The sequence below is a fragment of the Scyliorhinus canicula genome, chromosome 7, assembly GCF_902713615.1.
Source record: "Scyliorhinus canicula chromosome 7, sScyCan1.1, whole genome shotgun sequence".
NCBI classification, from domain to species: Eukaryota; Metazoa; Chordata; class Chondrichthyes; order Carcharhiniformes; family Scyliorhinidae; genus Scyliorhinus; species Scyliorhinus canicula.
Genome location: NC_052152.1, coordinates 17,573,420 through 17,588,487, shown reverse-complemented (window position 1 = coordinate 17,588,487; position 15,068 = coordinate 17,573,420). Strand labels below are relative to the sequence as shown.

The following is a 15,068-nucleotide window of genomic DNA, read 5'->3' as shown; positions in this document are numbered from 1 at the left end:
TCTGCAATACAGTGACTAGCCATAATGTTACCACATTAATGATTCTGTTGGAAATACAGGACTTCAAAAATATACCTGCTCGGTTTACAAGGCCTTCAGCATACAGTTAATGTTCAGAATTCTCACTTATTTCATATTTCACAGAAACTGCATTCCCACGGAAGGCTCCTTTTCTGCCATGGGGTTGGCGTTTCTAGACACTGCTTTGATCTATTTTTATTCATTCCAGACTCCTTCCTAAGGCTTTCACTTCCTAACTGTTTCAAGCGTGCAAAAGTTGGACTTGCCAGCTGGCATTTTGTTGCTTGAACCTTTGCAGAATTGTAACACCAAAGCTGGGAAATGGGGAGCACTTCTTATTTCAGACGCCCTGTGTCTCTCTCACGTCCTCGAGTGCTACTACCCTCGGAGATCTCTGTGCTCCTTCCATCCAGGGCTCCTGCACATAGCCCAATTTTGATTGCTCACCCAATGGCAGCCACGCCTTCAGCTGACTGGGTCCGAACCTCTGGAATTCCCTCCTCAAACCTTTGGTCTCTCTCCCTCTGTCTCCTTCTTTAAGATCTTTTTAATTGGATTGGATTGGATTTGTTTATTGTCACGTGTTCCGAGGTACAGTGAAAAGTATTTTTCTGCGAGCAGCTCAACAGATCATTAAGTGCATGGGATGAAAAGGGAATAAAAGAAAATACATAATAGGGCAACACAAGATACACATTGTAACTACATAAGACCGGCATTGGGTGAAACATACAGAGGTGTAGTGTTAATCAGGTCAGTTCATAAGAGGGTCGTTTAGGAGTCTGATAACAGTGGGGAATAAGCTGTTTTTGAGTCTGTTCGTGCATGCTCTCAGACTTCTGTATCTCCTGCCCGATAGAAGAAGTTGAATTAGTGAGTCAGCCAGGTGGGAGGGTCTTTGATTTTGCTGCCCGCTTTCCCCAGGCAGAGGAAGGTGCAGAAGGAATTAATGGATGGGAGGCAGGGTCGTGTGATGGACTGAGCTGTGTTCATGACTCTCTGAAGTTTCTTGCGGTCTTGGGCCGAGCAGTTGCCATACCAGGCTGTGATGCAGCCAGATAGGATGCTTTCTATTTAACCGACCTGTTGACCAAGCTTTTGATCTCCTGTCATTTGTCTATGTGGCTCAGTGCCAGATAGTGTTTGATACAGTAATATTGTTGTGGAGCACCTTGGGGTGGTTCTGTGAATGGAATCTCCAATTTAATGGCAGTTTATTATGGGGAGATTTTTTCAACCTGGGTCGGAACTGAGTGCAAATGAATTCTAACTACCCACACTCATTTTCTTGTGAATGTCATGAACTCAAGAGGGTGCAGCGAGATCATCAGAGCTGGGGGAAAACTCAAGGGTGAAAATAATGGGATGATGGTTTTACAATTCTGTGCTCAGGATATTTCAATCATTTTTCTTCTGTATGTCTTGTGACAGAGCAAGACAGCTGCCAGCCAGGGCTGAATGACTGTTCAGGTAATGGAACATGTATAAGACAGAACGCAAGCTACACCTGTCAGTGTAATGCTGGGTTCAATGACACAAGCCCCAGTGTACCTGGAAGGAAGTGTGAAGGTAGGACATTGCCTAAGTTGAACGTGATTTGAAATCATTGGGTTAAAGTAATTTGTGCTCCAAGTGATAGTTTTGATCAATTCCTTGTTTCAGACATTGACGAGTGCCAGACTGGGAACATGTGCTCTGATTTAGCTGTCTGCACAAATACTCCCGGAAGTTTCTCATGTCGCTGTTTCCAGGGGATTAACGATACCAATCTGACAAACCCAGGAACAAATTGCTCAGGTAAAGGCCTGAATTCTTTTAACCAGGAATGATCGGACAGTATACAATATTGAAATAATTCTTAGTCAAGTTAATGTGTGATGTGGAGATGCCGGCGTTGGACTGGGGTGAGCACAGTAAGAAGTCTTACAACACCAGGTTAAAGTCCAACAGGTTTGTTTCAAACACGAGCTTTCGGAGCACGGCTCCTTCTTCAGGTGAATGGAAAGGCTTGTTCCAGAAATGTTTATATAGACACTGTGTCTATATAAACATTTCTGGAACAAGCCTTTCCATTCACCTGAAGAAGGAGCCGTGCTCCGAAAGCTCGTGTTTGAAACAAACCTGTTGGACTTTAACCTGGTGTTGTAAGACTTCTTACTAAGTTAATGTGTGACTGTTTAATATAATTGCCTGACATTCCTTTCTCTGTATGTTGATTTTAAGTATTATAATTTGGTTGCTAATTAATGATGCCAATTGTTTTGAAGTGAGATAATCCATAGGAGGTTTGCTCTATTCACGCAGAAGACAGGAAGTAACAAATTCCACAGTGTCACACCAGAAGAGCTTTTATTTTTAAACAATTTAAACATTATGGGTACCCATAAAATGTTACCAGGAAAACAGTTTTTGCGCATATAAATATCAAATAAATTCCGACATATAACTCCCATTGAATATTGAAGCATTCGATACGGTACCACGCATAGAATCATAGAATTTACAGTGTAGAAGGAGGTAATTCGGCCCATCGAGTCTACATCGGCCCTTGGAAAGAGCACCCTATCCCCATAACCCAGTAACCTCACCTAATCTTTTTTGAACACTAAGGGCAATTTAGCATGGCCAATCCGCCAAACCTGCACTTCTTTGGACACAAAAGTCTACTTTTAGTAAGATAAGAGCCCATGATTTTGGGGGTAATGCATGGATAGAGGATTGATGGATGACAAAGGGTCAGCATATGAGGGATAGTTTCAGGATGCTAACTTGCCACAGGGATCACTGCTGGGGCCATAATTATTTCCAAAATATTCTAATGACTTGGACGAGGGAAGTGAATGTATTATTACCAAATTTGCAGATGACACAAAATAGGTGGGAAGGCAAATGGTGATGATAACACATAGATTCTACACAGGGCTACAGACAGATTAGGTCAGTGGGCAAAAACTTGGCAGATGGAATATAATATAGGAAAACCTTTGGTTATGCACATTGGTAGGAAGAATAAAGGAGCTGAATATTATCCAGATGGAGAAAGGTTGCAGAAAGCTGCAGCAGAGAGGGAATTGGGTGTCCTCAAATTGGGAATTGCAAAAAGCTAGCGTGCATGTTTAGCAGGTCATAGGGAAGACAAATGAAATGATGGCCTTTATTTAACGGGCATGGAGTATAAAAATAGGGAAGAACCCCTAAAACTATACAAGACACCAGTTGGATCAGACCTGGAATACTAGGAACAGATTTGGTCCCCTTATCTACGGAAAGATATACTGGCATTGGTGGCAGTGGACAGAAGATTCACTCGGTCGATCCCAGGTATGGAGGGATTTTCTTATGAGGGTAGGTTGAGCAGTTTGGCCTATACTCATTGGAGTTTAGAAGAATGAGCGGCAAACTTATTGAAATACATGGGATTCTCAGGGGACTTGACAGGGCAAATACTGAGAGTCTAGGACCAGAGGGCATTATCTCAGAGTAAGGGGTCATCAGAGTAGGGCCTCACGGTAGCATGGTGGTTAGCATCAATGCTTCACAGCTCCAGGGTCCCAGGTTCGATTCCCGGCTGGGTCACTGTCTGTGTGGAGTCTGCACATCCTCCCCGTGTGTGCGTGGGTTTCCTCCGGGTACTCCGGTTTCCTCCCACAGTCCAAAGATGTGCGGGTTAGGTGGATTGGCCATGCTAAATTGCCCGTAGTGTAAGGTTAATGGGGGGATTGTTTGGATACGGGTTACGTGGGTTTAAGTAGGGTGATCATGGCTCGGCACAACATCGAGGGCCGAAGGGCCTGTTCTGTGCTGTACTGTTCTATGTTCTATCTATTTAAGATAGAGATAAGGATCTCCCATTATTTGTGCTGGGTCTTGTAAAGGTTTGTCCAGTTAGTCTCACTCATCTGCCATCTCCGCATTACCCTAGATTTTGGTTTCTATTCAAGTATGTTTCCAAATCCCTTTTGAACGTTACTATCAGCTGTGTTTCCTCCTCAATTTTCTTTCGCATTAACTTGCCACCAGCCGAGCCTAATTCATACCAAATGGGAGTGACAATGACATTTTTCAGTGAAGAAGGGTTTGTATTACACCGCCCTTCAAAGGAATTTACATTCACCATTGACTGACTGACTTGTCCTTTTTGTACCCGCAGATCCAAATACCTGTTTCACAATTGAGGATACCTGCGCCTTGTTTCAATGTCTGACGAATAACGGTTGTCCCCGTAAGTAACCTCACTCTGATGAATGGTATCGGTAACTGCTTTAACTGTACCTTGCCTTTAATACATTGGCCCTTTAAGACCAGGCTTGGAACCCTGGGGAGTCTCCGCCTCTGGCTCCGCCCCTCGGAAACGGTATATAAGAAGATGCTCACTGGGCAGCAGGCTGTGAGCACACTTCTCGGCACCTGTCCGGTTCTCTGATGATTAAAGCCTTTGAATTACCAATCTTCTCTCCCGTGTCGTAATTGAGGGTATCGCACTCACATTCCCTGGTCTAAAGCTGCGATACAGTCCAGGCATTGAGCCCCTTCACTGTGCGATTAACTGGCAATTAAGGACCTCAGCCTACCTCCAGTGGCACAATATGCTCGGCAGTGGCAGGTGGGCAACAGTGGGAAGAACCATTTTTTCTTCACCAAAGTTGGGAAAGGCTGGGAAGGAAGGTGGGATCATTTGCCAGCGGTGCCCTGTCGCATTACAGAGACAGGGGGAGGGGGGGCAAATCATCCTGTGAAAAGCAGAAGTTAGAACTCCTAATGTTTCCATTTTTGTAAAAGTGAAGACTCATTTTTGGAAGAGGGGCTTTAATTATTGACTGCAGAAAACCTACGTGTAGCTCTATATCCTGCTCAATCCTCCTCCCTACCCTCAACTCTGTTCCTCTAGGGCAGCAAGGTGGGGGGGGGGGGGCAGTGGGTTAGGCCTGTTGCCTCATGACGGCGAGGTCCGAGGTTCGATCCCAGCTCTGGGTCACTGTCCGTGAGGGGTTTGCACATTCTCCCCGTGTTTGCGTGGGTTTTGCCCCCACAACCCAAAGATGTGCAGGCGAGGTGGATTGGCCATGTTAAATTGCCTCTTAATTGGAAAAAATTAATTGGGTACTTTAAATTTAAAAAAAAAAACTTGTTCCTCTGACGGTGGAATCCTGTGCATCCCACAATTGGCAGCTGTGCTTTGGCAGCTAAGGCCCCAGGCCATGGAATTCCCAAGTTAAACCCTCCGTCACGACAAGCAAAAACCCATCCAGGACCAAATAAAACCCTGTGAAAATCAGGATAAAAGCATACTGGTCCAAACTGTTTTTCCTTCCCGGGAAGTGGGTGCTGCCGGCTGGGCCAGCATTTATTACTGATTCCTGCGGATCTGGAGTCACATGTAGGGCAGACCAGTTAACGACGCCAGATTTCCTTCCCGATTGGACATTAGTGAACCAGATGGGTTTTTACAACAATTGGCAATTGTTTCATTGTCATCATTAGGCTTTTGATTCCATATTCATTTCTCATTGAATTGAAATTTCACCATCTGTCATGGTGGGATTTGAACCCGGTCTCCAGAGCATCATCAAGTTACTCGCCTAGTGACAATATCACTTGGCCACTGCCATCCCTGTTGGGATGGTGACAATGAAAAAACAAAACAAAGTGCTGGAAATACACAGCCGGCCAGGCAGCATCTGTGGAGAGAAAAAGAGTTAATTCTTCAGCTTCGACGAAAAGTGATCAGCCACGATTATGATATACAATTCCATCGTAAAATTACGGGCCTCAATAACCAATCAGTGTGTTTTATCAGAGATTGAACGCTCGCTGGGTGTCTAATGATTGGGTAATTGTTATTTCCAAAGCCAAGAAAATATTCAAGACAACAATCACGTTATTGTCCAAGCTATTCAGTAATGAGCTAAAAAATCCAGCAAGTGACGACTACAAGAGCCTAACGGCGGAAATTAGAACTGCGGTAAGTGCTTTGTTCCAATCATAGCCTTGTTCAGCCAACAAGAGAGATGGCACCCCTAGGGTGGGGGCGGCGGAAATTTGAAAGGGGGTTGAGGAGGGAAGAAGGAGGAATATGATAAACTTGTGCTTAAATTTTGCTCAAATGGTCTTTATTCTGTAGTCAAGTTGGATATCGATACTGCCCCAACATTTACATTCACTTTGATATGTTTTAACATCTGAAGCAAATCATTGTTAAGGGAGAAATGTGGTTGAGGCTGAAAATATTAAACATGTTTCAATCACTGGACACTCTCTGCCTCATGTACATTGTTACCACCTGTATAATTCAAAAACAGTCGCTGTCTTCTCGCTAAAGCTAAAACCTAAAAAATACCCTGCAGCATAATTTTCTTTGAAGTAAAATTGCTGGCCAGAGGGTGTCTGGAAAATCCTGACCTTATCACAGCCAGTCGATCTGCACGGATAGGGAAATGGAATTCTAATATTCAGCCTGCGTCAGAGTGAACAGACAAGTGAGTTAATTTTTGGCTTGACAAAAGCGACAAGGAAATGGAGTGCGGGAGTTTGACCTTGTGTGACACACACGCCAATTCCCTGTAACAAATGGAGCAGAACAGTCTCGGGACAGGATATTCTGACCCTTCCCGCCGGCGGGATCCTCCGGTCAAGCCGAAGGTGACACCCCCCCCCCCCCCCCCCCCCCCCCCCCCCGCCACCAGCCTCATCCCCATGGAGGTTCCCCAGCAACTAGGGAGGGAGAACAATACAAAACTGTGTAGACATCAGCAGCACTGGAAGATCTCGCAAAACGGCCGAATGTGAGCCCGCATTCACCGCCAGGAAATTTGGAGATCTACTAACAGTCATCAACTCTCCAAGTTGCCTCATCCTGCCCGCGGCAATGGTCGCCAGGGACAGAACTAGAAAATCCCGCACTTAGAAAAAAATAAGGAAATACAGCTTGAGTGGAGTGGTTTTGTTGTCACTGTCAGACTTGCATAGTAATAAATAGGTGTCGTACCACCAAAACTGGTAAGCAAAATATTGTTATTACCTTCAATTTGGATATGGGATAAGCAGGATTTCTCCTCCTGACTCTCTTGGCCACTGCCTGCTTCTATTGGAACCCTTCCACTGTCCTCCCTCTACTTTGCCTGAGCGCAGCATCTGGCGAGGGAACAACCCAAAATTTAGTCCTCCGAAAGGCTGTGCTGTCTGGGGAGGTGAGATGAGTGCCTAGGTCATCTGTTTGTCAAGGCACTGAGGACAGGTTTGAACGAATAAGCATTGTGGGTGTAGCTACACAAGGACAGCAGCTGGGCAAGAAGACGGCTCAACACCACCTTCTCAGGGGCAATTTGGGATGGGCAATACACGCTGGCCTAGCTGGTGACGTCTTCGTCTCACAAAAGAATAAATGACAAAAAGCAACAAATGCGAGCCTTGTTGGCGACTCTCACATCCCATGGAAAATAAATTAGATGGAGCCAATGCAACTACCCCGAAATATCCCGCAGCGCTAATGAGGGCACTGAATATGCCATCAAGCTGGTGCCTACTGGGAAAATAACATTTCCTTTTCTCCTTTGTAGCTTGTACCAGTTGCACGAAACAGACTGAATGATAGCACGTTTAATATCACCATCGTTGGTTTTCAAAATGGTAGCGTGCTGGTAAATCTCTTGATCCTTCTGAACAACACCTCCAACGTCACTGCGAACACCCTGAAAAGTGTTATTGCTGATGCAATCAGGACAGTTGATAACCAAAGTTCTGTCAACGTGGCAGGTAGGGCTGATGATTTTCATGGACGATTTTAACATTTTCTCACAAAGCGCTGTTTTAATTCCTCACCCAATTTACAGTTGAACTGCCATTGTTCAAAGCATAGTCAAGGAAATGCATAGAACATATTCAGACTGAAGAACTGGAGGTCTTGTAGAGGTCTTGTCACAAGAACTGCACCAAAGGAAGGAACATTCAGTGCAGGCACCTGGGACAAGGGCTGAATTTAACAGCACCCCAGCAGTAGGTTTGCAGCCAGGAGGCCCATCCCTTTGCGCTCCCTCCCACCTGTCTGCAACCCTTCAGAGTGGATAGCCAGATGCTCTTTCCTAGGGTAGGAGGGTCAAGTACTCAGGGACATAGGTTTAAAGTGCGTGGGGAAAAGTTTAGAACAGATGTGCGAGGCAAGTTTTTTACACAGAGGGTGGTAAATATATGGAACGCGCTGCCTGGGGAGGTGTGGGAGCAGGTACGATAACGGCATTTAAGGGACATCTAGACAAATATATGAATAGGGTGGGAATAAAAGGATACGGACACCGTAAATGCAGATGGTTTTAATTTAGGCAGGTACCATGGTCAGCGCAGGCTTGGAGGGCCGAAGGGCCTGTTCCTGTGTTGTATTGTTCTTTGTTCTTCTGTAATTTTAATGGAAGCCTAGCCACCTGCCATCACCCTAATTTCGGGCCCCTAAATAGCCCCAACATGCCCAATTCACCGAACCAGCATATCTTTGGACTGTGGAACAACACCTCAGCACCCGGTGGAAACCCACGCAGACACCGGGAGAACGTGCAAACTTCACAAAGGCAGTCACCCAAGGGCGGAATCAAATACGGTTCCCTGGCGCTGTGAGTCAGAAGTGCCAGCTGCTGTGCCACCGTGCTGCCCCTGGTTGTGTCTTTACAAAGGAGGACACAAATAACATACCAGAAATGTTGGGGAGGCACAGGGTTTAGTGAGAGGGAGGAACTGAAAAAGTCAGTATTTATTGGGGAAATGGTGTTGGGGAAATAGATGGGATTGGAGGCTGATAAATCCCCAGGGCCTTATAATGTCTACTCCAGATTACTTAAGGAAGTGGCTCTAGAAATAATATTTTCAATGTTTCCATTTACCTGGTCGCTCTGCAACATTCTTGAACTGTTGCGTCATCTTAGAAGCAAAAGAAACGTCCACTCTATTTCCTTTTCTGTACAAAACAATTCACCCCTATGTGACACTGCTTGGGAGGAAAATCGCCGGGGGCCGGCGTCAATCCCGCCCCTGCCATGTCCAGAATTCTCCACCACCAGAGATTTGGCGGGGGCAGGAATTGCGCCGTGCCGGTCGGCGGGACCGGCCCGCGATTCTCCGGCCCGCGATGGGCCGAAGTCCCGCCGCTGTCAACCTTCTCCCGCCAGCGTGGATCAAGCCATCTACCTTACCGGCGGGAGCAGGCGGCACGGGCGGGCTCCGGGGGGGGGGGGGGGGGGTGGGCGATCTGGCCCCGGGGGGTGCCCCCACAGTGGCCTGTCCTGCGATCGGGGCCCACCTATCGGCGAGGGGGCTGTGCCATGGGGGCACTCTTTTCCTTCCACCTTCGCCATGGTCTTCACCCTGCGCATGCGCAGGGATGACGTCAGCAGCCGCTGACGCTCCGGCGCATGCTCGGACTTACGCTGGCCAGTGAAGTCCTTTCGGTCCCGGCTGGCGTGGCATCAAAGGCCGTCCACGCCAGACGGCGGAGCGCCAACTACTCCGGCGTGGGCCTAGCCCCTCAAGGTGAGGGCCTGGCCCCTAAAGGTGCAGAGACCTATGCACCTTTGGGGCGGCCCGACGCGGGAGTGGTTCATGTCACTCCGTCCCGCCGGGACCACCCGCCCCGCCGGGTAGGGGAGAATCTCGGTCCATGTGTGGAAAATTTCTAAAATTCCTTCATGCAATGCAGATGTTGCTGGCTCAGCCAACATTTACCTACAATTGCCCTTGAACTGAATGGCTTGCTTGGCCATTTCAGAGTGGCAGTAAAGAATCAAGTCAACCACAGTGCTGTGGATCTGGCCAGACTGGGTAAGGACAGCAGATTTTTTTCCCTGAAGGGCATTAATGTGGCAGGTGTTTTTTTTTATGTGACAATCGTCTTTTTTATGACAATGGTTTCATGGCCACCATTAAGACTTTTAATTCCAGATGTTTCTTTAGTCAGTTCAAATTTCACCATCTGCCGTGGTGGGATTTGAACCTGGGGCCCTGGAGCTTTGCCCTGGATCTCTGGATTACTAGCCAATGACGATACCACTATACCACTGCCTCCCAAATATTCATAATACATATTTCATGCCATCTTGTCCAAAACATTGTGCTCTTGTGTGGTCATTATGTGTGGTATTTGTTCTATGCCTTTTTCTTTACATGTCCAACTTATCCTGTTTCAGGTGCAATGCCGGTAACAACCCTGGCTCCCACCACGTCTCAGACTGTTCTCACAGAGCAGACTCCATCGGATAACTCTGGGTTCAAGGTGGCTACGATAGTGTTGGGAGTCTTACTTGGTGTAGCTCTGCTCACCATCCTGGCACTAGTATTGACGATGGTTTGTATGATGAAAAAATCTGGACGTTACTTCATAAGTGGTTCAGACATGCTCCAGAGATTCAACTACACGAACATATAGCACAGTCGGGTAAAGCCTCTCCATAGACAAATCATTTTCCAAGGAGTTTTGCAGCTTTTGAAACAAATCTTTCACAATGTCAGGGAAGAGAAATAATACTGGAAATAAATACAGTGTACATTAATGGAGAGAACTTATAGATTTCTTGTCTCTCATTCAGTCTGATATATTTTTTTCTAAACAGATTGATCTGTGAATGGGAGACTATATTAGATTTTATTCATGGCATCTATAATGAAAAAAGGGCTGATTTCACAATTGCTACACAGATCAGGAAATTTGGGACCTGCAAATCATAAACCATTAATATTAATAACATTCATATCAATATTCAGCAATTCTGTGTAATCCTTATAAGAATCGTGCCTTGTTATTCATCCACTTTGTGGATTCAAACGCTCAGGAGCTATTAAGAAATCTTAACAACTACAATGTGTAATGGTAACTGAAGATAATTGTAAAAAGTCCAATGTAACAAGGACTTTGAATAGCTTTAAGCGTCTGACCCTGAATGCTTCAACCTTGGGATACATTTCCAACTGTTCTGAAACATTTGAAGGAAGATCATTGGTGTTCCTGAAGGAACGGATTATGGAATTTGTATTTGGAGTGTTCTCTTGCGTTAGGCTTGGGTTACGAACCATGCTAATTACAGTGGGCATGCCACATTTGCACAGCTGTTTGTGCCATCGCACCTCATTCATTGCTCAGGGTCAGCATTGTACTATAATTCTTGGAATGTCTCAAGGCTGCAAAATGCTTCAAATCTCAGGTGTCTCGTGCCCATCTGCGTGTGTGGGTGAAGGTTTGCCAATGTTTTCTTATTTATGTGTTGTTTGATGTTAGTGCCGGAAGAAATTCTTGCAAATGAGCAGTGAGTCATGAGTTCCGGTGACAGTCCAAAATTTTGTAATCTTGGGTGGCTGTGACCCATATTTCTTGCACTTATTCTGAAAGAGAAAAAACAATAATGAAAACACTTTGCACTTTAAAAAATACTGAACGTCACGTTCCTTCAGGTCACAATGGGCATATTTTACTTGGCAAGGAGCGACAGGTTTGCGTGGGGGTAGAGGGTTCTGATGCAACCATCAATTCACACGAGACGATTAGTAGAAATCAGCAGTGGTTTTGATAAGCTAGATCTGTGCCTGCCTGCGACTGCTCTGTACTGAGTGCCGCCTACAGGCTGCAGATTAATGTACCAACCCCGAGAGGGCAGAGCCACAGGCGGAGCCCACAGGGGCATCAACATAATACAATGCAATACAGTGGTAAATTGTAGTAGCAATACGTTCACCACAGGTTCGATCTCCCAAAAGTGCCAGACACCCAATCTGATTGGATTTCTGGCTTTTACTGGGGTGCGTTTCCGCCCAAAATCCTGTGCGGATGTTGAGTGTCTAAGTTAGATATGCTGAAGTAGAACGGATTCAGGCTTTGCTGAAAATTCCAACTGTTCCTGAGCTGTCCGATACTCACAACAAGCCCATGGCCCAGCAGGAATTTATTGAGTGTAACTGACCATTTGGAAAGTCCTTGAAGAGTGAAATTGCACAGCTGTTTGCCTGCCCATTTGTGCTTCCAAGGGCATCCTCTGAGAGTCTCCCTCGATTGACAGGTGATTTTGACTTTGGAAGTGTAGCTTGGACCTGATTAACCTTGTTCTGCACCGCTCTGCTGTTACCCTTCACAGCAGCATATGATCTACCTGGCCCACTATCAGCCTCCCCATGCTGTTAGGTAAACGCCCAGTGCGTCAGCAACATTGTGAACTTCAAAGTGATGTTATGTCTGATTACAGTTCCTAGCAATATCCGCAGTTGCTGAAAATAGTGAACACAGGGTATTTGCATGATTAGCATCTTAATAAAACATCAGAAAATAACCCCTATCTCAGGGAAACACACTGAATGTGCAGTTTGTTTTGTTAAACGGGAAATTTTTCAATAAATGTCCTGTTATAATTAAATCATGACACATGAATTCATGATTTGTCAATGTTGGAGCGTTAGTACCTATAGGTTCGTCATATAGATCATGACACAAGGGTGAATGAAGCCAAGCTTTGCATTCATGTTCTATGCACTGTCATTATTTCTTCAGGTGTTGAAAATGCTGAATATGTATTACTTTTCCATTTATGTTTGAAATTGTCACAGTGTACTCTTCTACAAATAAATATATATCGCAAATCAAACTGTATGAGATTTGTGCATGCATCATTCTAATCGTATTATTCAAACATATGGGGCGGAATTCTCCACTCCCGCGCAGCATCGGGAAGACCGTCATGAACTCGGCCGAGTTACACGATGGCCTCGGAGGCGGCTCCTTGCACCCTATTCCCCCCCAGGGGGCTAGAACATAGAACGATACAGCACAGCACAGGCCCTTCGGCCCTCGATGTTGCACCGACATGGAAAAAACTAAAGGCCATCTAACCTACACTATGCCCTCATCATCCATATGCTTATCCAATAAACTTTTAAATGCCCTCAATGTTGGCGAGTTCACTACTGTTGCAGGTAAGGCATTCCACGGCCTCACCACTCTTTGCGTAAAAAACCCACCTCTGACCTCTGTCCTATATCTATTACCCCTCAATTTAAGGCTATGTCCCCTCGTGCTAGCCACCTCCATCCGTGGGAGAAGGCTCTCGCTGTCCACCCTATCTAACCCTCTGATCATTTTGTATGCCTCTATTAAGTCACCTCTTAACCTTCTTCTCTCTAACGAAAACAACCTCAAGTCCATCAGCCTTTCCTCATAAGATTTTCCCTCCATACCAGGCAACATCCTGGTAAATCTCCTCTGCACCCGTTCCAAAGCTTCCACGTCCTTCCTATAATGAGGCGACCAGAACTGTACGCAATACTCCAAATGCGGCCGTACTAGAGTTTTGTACAACTGCAACATGACCTCATGGCTCCGGAACTCAATCCCTCTACCAATAAAGGCCAACACACCATAGGCCTTCTTCACAACCCTATCAACCTGGGTGGCAACTTTCAGGGATCTATGTACATGGAAACCGAGATCCCTCTGCTCATCCACACTACCAAGAATTTTACCATTAGCCAAATATTCCGCATTCCTGTTATTCTTTCCAAAGTGAATCACCTCACACTTCTCCACATTAAACTCCATTTGCCACCTCTCAGCCCAGCTCTGCAGCTTATCTATGTCCCTCTGTAACCTGCAACATCCTTCCGCACTGTCTACAACTCCACTGACTTTAGTGTCGTCTGCAAATTTACTCACCCATCCTTCTGCGCCTTCCTCTAGGTCATTTATAAAAATGACAAACAGCAACGGCCCCAGAACAGATCCTTGTGGTACGCCACTCGTAACTGAACTCCATTCTGAACATTTCCCATCAACTACCACTCTCTGTCTTCTTTCAACTAGCCAATTTCTGATCCACATCTCTAAATCACCCTCAATCCCCAGCCTCCGTATTTTCTGCAATAGCCGACCGTGGGGAACCTTATCAAACGCTTTACTGAAATCCATATACACCACATCAACTGCTCTACCCTCATCTACCTGTTCAGTCACCTTCTCAAAGAACTCGATAAGGTTTGTGAGGCATGACCTACCCTTCACAAAACCATGCTGACTATCCCTAATCATATTATTCCTATCTAGATGATTATAAATCGTATCTTTTATAATCCTCTCCAAGACTTTACCCACCACAGACGTTAGGCTCACCGGCCTATAGTTACCGGGGTTATCTCTACTCCCCTTCTTGAACAAAGGGACCGCATTTGCTATCCTCCAGTCCTCTGGCACTATTCCTGTAGCCAATGATGACCTAAAAATCAAAGCCAAAGGCTCAGCAATCTCTTCCCTGGCTTCCCAGAGAATCCTAGGATAAATCCCATCAGGCCCCGGGGACTTATCTATTTTCACCTTGTCCAGAATTGCCAACACTTCTTCCCTACGCACCTCAATGCCATCTATTCTAATAGCCTGGGTCTCAGCATTCTCCTCCACAATATTATCTTTTTCTTGAGTGAATACTGACGAAAAGTATTCATTTAGTATCTCGCTTATCTCCTCAGCCTCCACACACAACTTCCCACCACTGTCCTTGACTGGCCCTACTCTTACCCTAGTCATTCTTTTATTCCTGACATACCTATAGATAGCTTTTGCGTTTTCCTTGATCCTACCTGCCAAAGACTTCTCATGTCCCCTCCTTGCTCGTCTTAGCTCTCTCTTTAGATCCTTCTTCACTTCCTTGTAACTATCAAGCGCCCTAACTGAAACTTCACGCCTCATCTTCACATAGGCCTCCTTCTTCCTCTTAACAAGAGATTCCACTTCTTTGGTAAACCACGGTTCCCTCGCTCTACCCCTTCCTCCCTGCCTGACTGGTACGTACTTATCAAGAACATTCACTAGCTGTTCCTTGAACAAGCTCCACATATCCAGTGTGCCCAACCCTTGCAGCCTACTTCTCCAACCTACACATCCTAAGTCATGTCTAATGGCATCATAATTGCCCTTCCCCCAGCTATAACTCTTGCCCTGTGGGGTATACTTATCCCCTTCCATCACTAACGTAAAGGTCACCGAATTGTGGTCATTGTTTCCAAAGTGCTCACCTACCTCCAGATCTAACACCTGGCCT

General features: G+C 45.7%; 1 protein-coding gene across 20 annotated transcripts in view; it reads left to right on the top strand.

Moving 5' to 3' along the window:
- The window catches only part of LOC119968751 (mucin-17-like), a 64,283-nt gene extending 51,654 nt beyond the window's left edge, over positions 1-12,629 (top strand). For 17 of the 20 annotated variants that reach the window (XM_038801415.1, XM_038801423.1, XM_038801430.1 and 14 more), the window contains 6 exons: positions 1,453-1,590; positions 1,684-1,818; positions 4,172-4,243; positions 5,871-5,983; positions 7,578-7,773; positions 10,188-12,629. In XM_038801415.1, coding sequence (XP_038657343.1) covers positions 1,453-1,590; positions 1,684-1,818; positions 4,172-4,243; positions 5,871-5,983; positions 7,578-7,773; positions 10,188-10,426 — 893 coding nt within the window. In that variant the 3' untranslated portion in view covers positions 10,427-12,629. The remainder of the gene's footprint in view (positions 1-1,452; positions 1,591-1,683; positions 1,819-4,171; positions 4,244-5,870; positions 5,984-7,577; positions 7,774-10,187) is intronic. The other 3 variants (XM_038801432.1, XM_038801428.1, XM_038801431.1) reach the window with 2 other exon arrangements.
- Positions 12,630-15,068: the final 2,439 nt, after the last annotated feature.